Below are 12,239 nucleotides of genomic sequence, written 5' to 3'. Positions count from 1 at the left end.
TCAACCTGCTATGACTTCATGTTCCTCCCAAACACTGAACTCTGAACGACTGAGTAGTTAGAAAAAAGATCTGAAAATTCAACCTAAAGTTAACCCAGCGCTGCTAAATCAGATATCAGCCATATTTGCATAAATCTACAGATATTATCATCGCCTGAGGCCGAGGAATAATATTTAAGTTTTAATCTATTGCATGGAGATGATGCTGGATTAAAGTCCAGAACTTCCTTTGTTTTAATTTCCTTTCTGAATGGGTTTCTCTTCTATCTCGCTTCAGCCAAAAGTGACTTCGAGGAACAGAACCAGAGCAGCTCCTCTCCCATTTGAGCCTTAATTACCAAAATCAGAGAGGGGGATTAAGCGAGCGATTAGGTCTGCCAGCATGACAGCCCTCTGGACACACATTCACACCAACATGCAGCAGAGAGCCGGTTTAGAAAAACGACTGTGCACAAAAACCAAACCATCAACTCACTCTGGTTGGCTAAATTGCCTTCATCTGTACTGTTTAATGGCTTCTGCTGTTCCTCATGGTTGTGCTGTTAATGTTAGTCATTACTGGTTGAGGGGGGTTCATTCTTTACATAGGCTAATAAGAGCAGTGACACACTGCTGAGGTGAAGGGCATTTAAAACCTTTAAACATTAAAACATGTAAAAACTGTATTTTTATTTCATTGCCCTGGGAAATTAAAGGGGTTTTCATACATGCATGAAAGAAGACAACACTTCAGGTGTGCTTTTGATGAGGGGATAACAATGAAACATGTTGATTTTACATAATACTGCCCCTTTAACATAAACCAGAAGATCTGATCAGTGGCTGCAGTCAGTGATGTAAAAACCTGATATGAATTCGTTTTAGTACCACATCTGGACGTGGCTCAAATTGGATTTTTATTTGGGTGAAAAGATCAGAATTGCTCAGTTTAGACTGCATATGGGCCAAAACCATCCGATTTGGGTCGGAGTTGGGATTAGGTCTGAAGTTATTGCAATAAATGATAACATTGTTGTTTTGAGACCATTTTAAAAGAATAATAGTAATGCGGAGAACGTATTCTCAAAGATCAATAAACTAATTTTTTACAAAGGTTTAACACTGAAAATGCATTTTAAATATCCAAAAAAATAAACAAAACAACAAATAAAATGGATATTGACGCCTCTATAAACAAAATTGACCTTTAAAAAAAGGGACTAGATGAGGAGACTTCCCTCATCCGGGCTTTGGTAGAAAGAGAGACAAGAAAAAAAAATGCAACAAATCGGTTTATTGATTTATTGTTGCAGGCCTATTGGGACAGTTTGTGAGTTTCTGCCTTTGTCCTCCATTTGTAAGTGTAGATTGGTGATGCATTTCCAAACTAAACAAGTTACCATTTCTGGTCTTGGTGCATTAAGTAAGCAGAAAAATAAGTATCTGAACTGGAAAACCAGCAGTCAGAGCCACTCAGGGGAAAATGGCCTATTTCAATCACTTGCAGCCTGAATGGTACAGCTTATTGTTACCATTTGTTGCTGCTTTTGTATGGAGAGACATTGAAATTGATGAATTTTTCTTGCAACTATAGATTTGGAATAAAAAAATCCAAAATGTTTGAGCGTTTATCAGCCTAAATTGAAAAAAAAAAAAGCATCTCCTGAATAAACAAAACCTTCAAAACTGGAAACAACCGACTCAATGCCGTTGCTGCTTAACAAACAGCAACTGCATGAAACAGTCTCTGCAAAATGGTAGCAGTATTTCTGAAGCCTGTGCATGAAGGGTGTGTTTGTACCGTTTCGCTGATCTAGATGAGTCTTCATGTTGCACAGCTCTCCTTTAATGTCCCCAGGCACCTCCATGCCCAACTTCTGATAGAAATCCCTCTGCTTCTTTATCTCCGCTACATGAGAGGCAAACACGACAAATAAAAGGGGATATCTCAAGTGTCTGATTACATCTGTGCTAAAAGCTGCTCGGGTCTAGAAAACAATCCACAAATGAAGGATGAGCTGTCAAAGTGCATGCATATTTTAACAATGTAAAACCAGCCAGATGGAGATAAACAACATGGATGAAGCTAAAAACCGTTTCTGATGAAAGAGGGTGACTCTTACCCTCTTGAAGTCCCGGTACCAGCTTGTAGACGATGTCTTGCATTGTTCGGTCATGGCTAAAACAGATGAAGGAAACTGTTAGCAAGCCCAACCCAAACAGTTGTACACAAAACATTGATCCAACATGTTCATTTCTACATTTCAGAACCAAAATTATTCAGTCTCTAGTTACAATTTAAGGTACACTGCATTGCAAGATGATTCATTCGCAAACATTTCGTTGGTATTTAGTTTGATAAACCAACCAATATTAGTAGATCATTGGGAAGTGGAAGAAAGATTATTTTAAATATTTACAAATAAGAGTCAGTCTGTAAAAATTTACTTTTCTTTGCCGTTAAAGAAAACAGCAAAGCTCTTTTTATAGCGGCTGTAGCTCAGTCTGACTACATGGAGAGGATCTGTTGGTTCTCAGTTGGACTTTGACTGGGCCATTCTGACACATGAGAATGCACTGCAAAAACACGAAACCTTACCAGGTGTTTTGGTCTTGTTATCTTGGTACACTTGAAATGACAAAACTAACTTACATGAAACGTTTTAGCAAGATATAGGAGCTGGTTTTAAATAAATTGTTCCTTTATATTGATAAAAAAATAAATAAAAATCACTCCCAGGACATTTTTCCAAGGCTATAAGTGATATAATCTGCCAGTGTAACTAGTCAGTTTTCATCAAAATCATTGATTATTGACTTTTAAAATAGTGCACTTGAAACTAAACTGAAAATACTTTGATTTTGTGTTTTTATAGTGCACAATTTTAAGACAGTTGGATCAGGAATAACATGTGGATATAGATATTTTTCCACATCTAGAAAATAAATCTATTGGATTTCCTGTTTTTGCTCTGAACTTGTCACCTTAACTGGAAGTCCATTAACTCCTCTGAGATTTCTAAGAGGAGAAATGAGAGTAAAAGCACTTCTGACGTAGAGAGCAGGCTTTTATTTTTTGAAACCATATGAAATGACTGCAGCTACAGGCGTCACTCTTCCACCCACCAGTTGATTTATGCAGCATGTCAAACCAAAAATGCTCACTTCTTTGCCCTCCTGCATCTCTGTAAACTCTGGTTCATAAAAAGCACCAAACCTCAAGATGGAAAAATGTCAAATGTGTTGTAACATTGACACTCTCTGAATTTGGTGTGGAGCATATGCTCTTCCCAGTCTGGCTGTGAAGTAGCCTTTTTTTTTTTCCTGTGCTTGTGACACGGTGGCACAGTGGGGGCGGCTTGGGTCTGACGGTGCTTTTTGACACCTGGCTCTGACAGCCGGATAACGGACACGGCGTGTCGAGTTTGCAGCAGAGTTATGGAGGATAGATCCAGAAAACGTGGCATGTTTGTCAATGCTGCGGCACGCTGAGGGTCAAAATAGCTCTGAGCAGCAAAACAGTGACCCCTGCTGGACAAACGGTGGTACTACTTCCAATTTGTTTCTGGTAACTGAAGAATTTACTAGCTGTTTTTCTCGGTTACATTTGGTAATAACTAGATACATTTACTCAATTACATTTATTTAAAGTATTTTACAAAGCTGTACTTTTTACGTTTACTCGAGTAAATTTATTATCACACTTATTATGGGATTCTTTGGTGAGACGTTTGCGCCTCTCAGTATTTCTACTCTTATTTGAGTAAAATTTCTGGATTCTCTTCCTACTGCATGACAAACAAACATGTTTAAACCAAAAAATAATCACCAGACACAGACCTACAGTTTTTGTTAACGTTTCATAAGTTTTATTTAAAAATAAAATTTATTTGGATAAATTTTCTTTTGTCTGATTGAGCCATTTTCTTTGTTACTCATGTGAGTTATTGTACCAAAATTGCACTTAACTTTACATTTTGGTCCGTCTGATTGTGTAATCTTTAAAGATTAAATGATTGATAATCTGATTAGTTACTCAATACTTGAGTAGACGTTTTACCAAATACTTTTTTACTCTCAAGTAATTTCTTGGATGGCTACTTTTCACTTTTACTTGAGTGAAAATAGTTTGAAGTAGTGTTTCTCTTGACTACAATCTACCCACTTCTGGTTATATTGGACTTTTTTGGGCTAAAAAATTTTATGTTCTGTGTTTGAAAAATAGCAGATAAGAAAACGATGATTTCCTAATTCACTTGGAAATTCAGAAAATGTGTGAACAGATTAATTTCTTAAAGAGAGATTCAGATATCCATGTCAAGTTTGATCAATATAAATAAGCCAAAAAGTTTTATTTACCATCTGTTTGACATTTTGGCTTTAAATCACTTGTGATGTCTGTTGTCAAGTCTAATTTCCAGTGATGTAAAATTTCCTGTGAAATAATGAACCTGCAGCCATCTCCGTTTATTTGATAACTAAAAAGGCAACATTTTGATTCTGCATTAATCACAAAAATAATACTGGGAAATCAATTCAGGGGCTTATTAAACCTTAATTCTACCAAATACTGTTGTCACAAATTCACATTTGTAAATCAGTTGTAATAGGAATCATTATAGAATAAATGTGACTTCAAAAGAGCTAGTAATCATAATAACATGAGGTCCAAAACATAGAAACACAACCTCTTTAAAAAGGAGAGAGAAACAAAGTATGGACTAAAAGTAAATATAATTGTATTAAATTCTATTAATACACATTTATTATCTTTTTTCCTAAATTTGTTCAAAAATAAAAAGCTCAGAAATGTATTTTTCTGTCTCAGGAGTTTCCATTTCAGAACCGAACAAGACGTTTAGATGTGGATTAGTTTTCCTAAAGCTTCTGAAGCATCTGTGTTGGTTCATTTCCTAAAACATTCTGATTAAAAAACAGAAAACCTCCCAACAAGACAGAAAGAAATGAAACTTATATTCAACAGCAGCGCTGAAACGCCTGTCTTTCTGCACCAGCTGTGCAGCTTTCATCAGAAACTACATCTCTAAAGTCATGAAGGATTAGTTTCTTAAAAAGTGCATCGCTGAGGTTTCACCACTAAATGCAGCCATGCATCCAAACAGAAACAGATGAAACTGTTTGTGTTGAAAGTGATTTAAAAAAGGAGGTGAAGTTGACACCCAATCTGATGAAACACTTTTCATTAGAGAAAACTGAGACCATCTCATGTCTTCTGTTTGTCAGATTGAGGGAAAACCACAACAAAAAGCAGAAATTTAAAAAACATGAATCAAATGTTTTTAAATTATACATTTTTAATTATTAGTATCATAAAATTAATTTCAGGAATTTAGTGATTTGTTTCACAAATTGTCTAAAACAAAACTGATGATTTTCCAAGTTTCAAAAATCTTTTAAATGAATCTAACAATTTCTGAGTTTTACTCCTTTTTTCCCTCTAAAATTCTAATATGACATTGTATATTTTGCATGTTTGCTGTTAAAAGTTTTCAGTTCCTATTGGGCTCCAAAGGATTACTTTATTTTCAGTAATGATAACAGATTTTTGTCACTTTCTTTCTTTCAAAACACTTGCTATATCAAGTTTAACCAAAAATAAAAGCTGACTGGGTGAAGCAACTTTGGCTTTTCAGAAAAAGTCTCACCTTTTTTTAAAACTTGGTTATAAAAAGATAAATACTTTGTAGGAAAATTATACTGGAAATAATTTTATCACAAATTCAAACTCTCAACCTTCATTGTATAATTTTTGAATTGGGGCCACACAAAATCAGTCCAAGGGCCATAAAAGGCCCCTGTGCCACACTTGGGACACCCCTGAGATAAATCAAGACACGCATTGAAAGTTTTGGGGATTTAAACCAGGAAAATCTAAGAAAATACCTTAAATTTGTTGCTGAAATGTCATAAAACATGACAAAAGTAAACAGAAATAAGTATCTCTAAATTAAAAAGGTAAAAAATGTCCAGCAGGTCAAAAGTTTACAAACAAAAAGCTGAATGTCAGACAGCCAGAGGTTATTTCTGCTGTTCCTGCTGCAGGCGTGCAGAGCTGACGCTGAACTGCAGTCGCAGATTACAGATCAGACTAATCAGGGAAATTACATTAGTGTTTCATTAGAATGCAAATCTGCACTCCCCTGGCTCTCTGCGAAAAAGTAATAAAGCTTTAAAAGTTGGGCCTTGTGCTGAAGTCTTCCCTCTTTTCTTTTCATTTCTCTTCTCAGCGGTTAGACACTCAATCAATCCGTTAAAGCGCTCTTGATCAATAGCCCTCCAAGGCTCCTACGCGCCTTTTCTCCAGTTCTTCTATGTAAATAATCAATACAATTCAGCACAATTCATCTTGAATTATAAAGTCTAATAGTTCTTTGGGAATTACTTTATTGGAGTTCAATCACTATTTTCTGTCTGCTAAACTGTTTTTTTTGTTGTTGTTGGTATTTTACATCTAAACAGGAACTAATTTTGTTTTTAAAAGGCAGCTGGTAAAACGTCAGTTTTATTTGCACAAGGGAGTTCAAAGTGCTTTAAATGGTAAAAACAACACAATTACCAATCATAAAATAAGCAATAAACATTAGATTTTGTCAACTGCTATCATCAAATATAATAATCAATGTTCCAGTCGATTGTAATCAAAGGCAGCTCTAAATAAATGTAATCTTAATTTAAAGAATTAAAGAAACAGAAACTGACAAAAACAAAAGGTTGACTTCATAAATGGCAGCAAATCTCCTTTTAAATGGTTCAGAAAGTGCAATTAGTAGTTCTAAATATAAATTAGAATAAATAAGTCAGAGATAAGTCAGAGCAAGAAGCATAGAACTAGACTGAGTAGATCTGCTCTTATTGATCAGGCACATTATCACGATACCCAATACAGAATTTGCAGGTCAGACAGAAGTCGCAAAAAAAAGAAAAAAACAAAAAAAGAAAATTTAAAAATCCGAATTGAGCATTAATTCCTTTTTAAAACAATGATAAACAGGATATTTTTTTCTGATTGGTTTAAAGTGTTCATCCACTGAGCGTTGTTTTAAACATGCTACACCAGTAGGGGGCAGCGGAGAGCAAAACTAAAACCTGACAAGAGAAAAATAAACATCAGCTGTTCATATTGGCTCAGTTTTATTTATCGGACCAATATCAATATGTTAAGAAAATGACAAATATCGGCCGATGTTAGTGCCGATATATTGTACATCCCTAATATTAAATGGAGGATACCATACCAACTTTATGTATAAAGCACTTTAAAACAGCTGATACAAAGTGCTGTACATCAAAACACGTGTGAATGAAAGCCCAATCGCATGAAAATATATCCGTTTATCAAATACCTGGATACATGTGGACAACAGGGATGCACCAAGTGCAGCTTTTTTACTGATCTCTGAAAAGTCTGACATACTGATTCTGACTTTGGCCAAAACCATTTTTTTTGTTTGAAAGTCTCTGAGTTGGCAGCAGTGGGTTGACTCTTCTTACTGTGAATGTGCAGAATGACCCGGCGGGCCGGTCTACAGTCAAACCTCTCACAGGAGAGGACAGTGGGTGATTTTTAGACCTTTGCTGAAGTAAATAAGAACAGAGGATAAGGTCAGCTATCGGCCGATCACCAACATCGCAAGATTAAAGACATCGGTGCACCTCTAGTGTACAAGGCCTTCGTTACGTTAGTTACTTAAATAGTTACTGAGTTTGTTAGTTAGTAAGGAAGGAACTCCTGAATGCTACAGGAATCCCTTTTATAAAAGATTACAGTGAAACGCTGGCTGCTTTGAAATAAAACATAACCGAATCACCAGCAGTATGACTCTGGTGTTTTACACACACGGTGTAATATTAACTGCAGAGCACTGAAGTGTTTATGTAGAGCGAGGTTGTGAATGAGTTGGGGTTAGATGCATCATCTATTAGAAAAACACACAGAGCGCCTCAGCAGCTCGAGGCCGCTGCGCCTGCAGCAGAGCTGGAATAAAATGGATCCATCGGCTCCTCAGTCCTCGGCAGTTTATCGTGTTAGTGGCGGCGTGCTGCTGATTGCAGACTGTCTGTGTGTGTGTGTGTGTGTGTGTGTGTGTGTGTGTGTGTGTGTGTGTGTGTGTGTGTGTGTGTGTGTGTGTGTGTGTGTGTGCTGCTCTGCGGCGGTCCCCCACTCACCCGATGTACTGCAGTGGATGGCTCTGATGAATAACAATCCTACACGTGGGGCACGTGTTGTTCTCCTCCAGATACTTTACAAGGCAGCTTCTGCAGACTGCAGACACACACAGCAGATGAAGCGTTACAACGCAGCGCACATCCTCCATTACACTCCCAGCTTCACTACAACGATGCCTTTCATTTGGTTTTAAAAGTTGCAAACCTCAAACTCGTCCATGGTTCTGAAATTTAACAATTAGCGTGTGCGCATGATTAAAAAAAACTATATACTGCTCCTTTTTTTAGGTAATTGTACGGTTGTGACTCCATTCAGAGTGCCACAAACACAAATATTGTTCATTCCAACTTCAAACAGACTTCTTCAGGACAAGAATTCAATAAAAAAAGTGATATATGTCACCAAGCTGCACACAGTTGTGAACTGAGCTGAACTATATAGTCTCTGTAAACAAAACTATCCTTCAAAAAAAAGGGATAGTTGAGACCAAAGAACCAGACTGAAGACTTCTTTCATCTAGTTTTTGGCAAAAAAAGCGAAAATACAAATTATTGGGCTTGTTTTAATTTATCTTATCAATTAATTTGTTGCTTACTGCAACAGGCCTACACGTTACTGCATTTGATCATATTGCAGAATTTACTGCATAATATTTCCAATAATACTGTTAGTTTTGTGTGAAATTTATCATCATGAAAATGATGAATCAAAATTCTTATTATGATAAACTCTTCACAATAAATGCACACCTCTACTTTGCACACTTCTGCACGACCAGCAGCTCCAAACAACAACAAGCTACCACCCCAGTGTTTCTTCACTGAATGGTGCATTTTGTGTTGCTCAGGAACAAGCAAAGAGTCTCTCCCGCATTAAACACATCAGTGTGAAAGAAAAAACAAAGTCTCAATTAAAAAGAACCAAATGTGCCTTGTTTTATGATTCATCTGGAATCACAAGGCGACTTTGGATCAAGGTACAAATCCCCTCAAATGACATTCAGACTTCAGGGAATTTTACTTTCAACTACAGCCACCTTTTGTTGGATACAATAAACGTATTGTGGAATCCTGCGGTGTAATTTGCGGAGCCCGTTGTGCCGTGAAATCCATCTCTTCTTGACATTTTTATTGCACCAGAGCAGCTGCGCCGATGACGTGATGCGAATGTCTTTGTTGTCTCGGCTCTCTGACGGTGGAGCCCCCTTTTTTCCACACTGAGAGGCAAAAATCAAAGCCTCACGTCTGGACGCTTCATGTTTGAAGTGGCCAAGAAGGCTCCCATCTGTGGTGACCAGGCGCCCTCTAGTGGAGACAAACGGTACTGAAGCATCTGGGTTTGTTTTGTGAATTTAATCCAGGTTTCTCTGACCTTTTCGTTGTTCTTTCGTGTTGCAAATATCATAAATGTTTCCCTTCAAGTGCTACAAGCAGCCTGCAGCTAAAAACAATCCAGAATTCCTGCAGGATAAGTATCAGCTTTGTGTCAGCGCGCTGCTTGCTTTCTACACTGTGAAAGCTCTCATGTGAGCAGCTTCAGACGGCAGATGAAATAAACAGGACGCAGACTTGTAAACTCTGTGACCCCACCGGGATCCCTGAATTCAAAAACAAGTCGGTTTCTTTTCAGAGTAAAATGCAGAAGGCTTCATCTGAGCAGGAACTAGAAAGAAACTGGATGATTTCATTTAAACCGAGTCTGCAGGCCAGCAGAGGCCCCAACGCAGGAAGTGTTGAGGTGAAGAAATAAAGAGGAAGCTGGGCTTTAAAAATGATTTCACAAAAGAACCGCAACCTATAAAAACATGCACATGAACTAATGAAGGACATGGCAAAGATTTCAAAAGATTTTTAAAACCCAAACAGAATCAGAAAACAAGAAAAAGGGATCAAGCATCTATCAAGGAGAATTAGGATTGTTTGTTTTAGAATTACAAGAATAAAATCATAATATTAGCAAAATAGAGACATTACAAGAAAAAAATGTTTTAATGGGAAAAAAGCTGTGATATAGTTGTCAGGATCTGTTGTAAGTATAATTGTTTCAAAGTCCTGCTACTGACAACTGATGCTGATTTGTCAAAAGATTAAATATTTCCTTATCTGTAAAACTGATACCAAAATAAAACTTTACAAGGTTTAACTTTCCTCATTTAGTCGTCATAAAACCAGATATTTTCATAAAACCACTCTCTTGTAATAAATAAACTTTATCATTATTTAATATGTTTTTAGATTTATTTGTATTTGTTACTATTTAATTTTTATTTTTATTTTCTTTTGCATTTCTCCATTCTGTATTTCAAACGTTGTAATCTTTCCCTGGGAAATAAGAGTTCTAATGATTGTTTTATTTATCATGATGCACAAACCTATTCATGTTTTTTGTATTGTGCATTATGATAGTGACTGTTTTTTGTAAAATCAATAAAAATAAAACAATAAAAGAAATAAAACACAGTTTTTCAGATATTTTCCGTCATCTGCAATTTTAAAAATTTATTTAAAATCTGAAATCAAGAACAATATTCTACTTTCGCTTAAATAATTTTATCTTGCACATAACCCCATGTGTTCCCTTCGTCTTCATACCGCTCAGACTTCAATTCAACATTTTCTATTGTGCTTTAATGATGCAGCCTAAACATGAATCTTGACTAATGAAGATCTCTTCTGACTCAAGGAGGGTAATTTTGTGTCAAATTCAAAACCCTGATCCAACAAAATAGTAAGAAACTGCAGAAAGCAGCAGATGGTGTAATTTGACTTTGCTGAACCCAGCTAATGATGCACCTCAGTGTGAACGAGAGGCGACGTTATTTCCCCCCTTCTTGTGAGATATAATGTGCAGATTACACGCTCTGTGATCGTGTGTGTGCACACAATTACCTCAAGATGTTGACTTAGATCAACTTTCAACAGAGAAATATCTATAAACTGCTTCAGTTTTCTGCTAAAAACAACAAGATGTTTATTTCTGTGATTGTGCGTTTTAGAATAAAAGAGAACAAAAAGAAGAAGGTAGAAAACAGGAAATGGGTCGAGACGGATGAAGACTGAGCGGATGAGGAAAGCGTGGGAGGAAGGACCTACAGGTGTGTAAGCACTCGGTGACGGTGGTGGCGTCGATCAGGTAGCCCTCACACAGGCGACATGTGATGTGGGCGTTGATGTGACACAGCTTTATCTTCCTCGTCAGCATGTCGGGGTTCTGGGGAGGAACAGGGACACAAAGAAACGGGCTGAAGATCAAAACAAGCATCACATGACGTCGGTGAGCTCTGCCACAATGACACAAAACAACACCGCTCACACTGATGGCAATGAAGAAGATTAGATTATAATAATCACGTCTGTTACAGGGTATAGAGGAGGATCTGTGGTGCTGTGGGTCTGTTTCTCTTGAAAGAGTCATGAAAATCCTGTTAGAGTGCATGGAACCATGAGTTATTTCAAACGATTAATCGTATTAATCGATTATTCAAATAATCGTTAACTAATTTAGTAATTGATTAATCATTAACTGGAGCATATCCGGAGCAGCACCCTGTTAATAAAATGTATACATTTGACAATTAAGTAGAAAAAAATCTGTAAATATGTTCATTTTGTTCAAATTCACTAAGTTGTTGCATTTCCGGCAACAAAATGTGTTTTTTCTTATTTACAAAATGAATTGAATTATCTATTTGCACATTTGAATGCATTTCCAATATTGTATAAAAAAAATCATTTAATGAAAAATCACCAGGATGTGCCAAGATATTTCATTTAATTAACTGACTAATCGGCAAAATAATTGATTACTAAAATAATCGCTAGTTGCATCCCTGATATATCAAAACACATCTTGATGGTCCCAGAAACTTTTGATGAATCATTCTGTCGACACGCGAGACAAAACCTGAACTTATTTGAAGGTGTTTGTCCCATTAGCGTAAAATTAACTCAGCATTTCAGAAAAAGGTTTTAATTAGACATGGTGGAGGCAGAGTGATGGTTTCAGCTGCTTTAGGACATGGATAACTACGATGAGCAAATCCTGAACTACAATGTCCAACTACTTTCAGTGT

General features: G+C 36.6%; 1 protein-coding gene across 1 annotated transcript in view; it reads right to left on the bottom strand.

Annotated features, from left to right (window-relative positions):
* pcgf3 (polycomb group ring finger 3) overlaps window positions 1-12,239 on the bottom strand; it is a 49,415-nt gene that overhangs the window by 17,255 nt on the left and 19,921 nt on the right. The window contains exons 3-6 of the mRNA XM_014988613.2: window positions 11,260-11,377; window positions 8,167-8,263; window positions 2,103-2,158; window positions 1,781-1,888 (exon numbers count right to left, since the gene is read on the bottom strand). Of these exons, the coding sequence (XP_014844099.1) occupies window positions 1,781-1,888; window positions 2,103-2,158; window positions 8,167-8,263; window positions 11,260-11,377 (379 nt within the window). The remainder of the gene's footprint in view (window positions 1-1,780; window positions 1,889-2,102; window positions 2,159-8,166; window positions 8,264-11,259; window positions 11,378-12,239) is intronic.

The sequence above is a fragment of the Poecilia mexicana genome, unplaced genomic scaffold (genome assembly GCF_051168715.1).
Source record: "Poecilia mexicana isolate PSO_F unplaced genomic scaffold, ASM5116871v1 scaffold_10, whole genome shotgun sequence".
NCBI lineage: Eukaryota > Metazoa > Chordata > Actinopteri > Cyprinodontiformes > Poeciliidae > Poecilia > Poecilia mexicana.
This window is presented reverse-complemented; position numbering and strand designations above follow the sequence as displayed.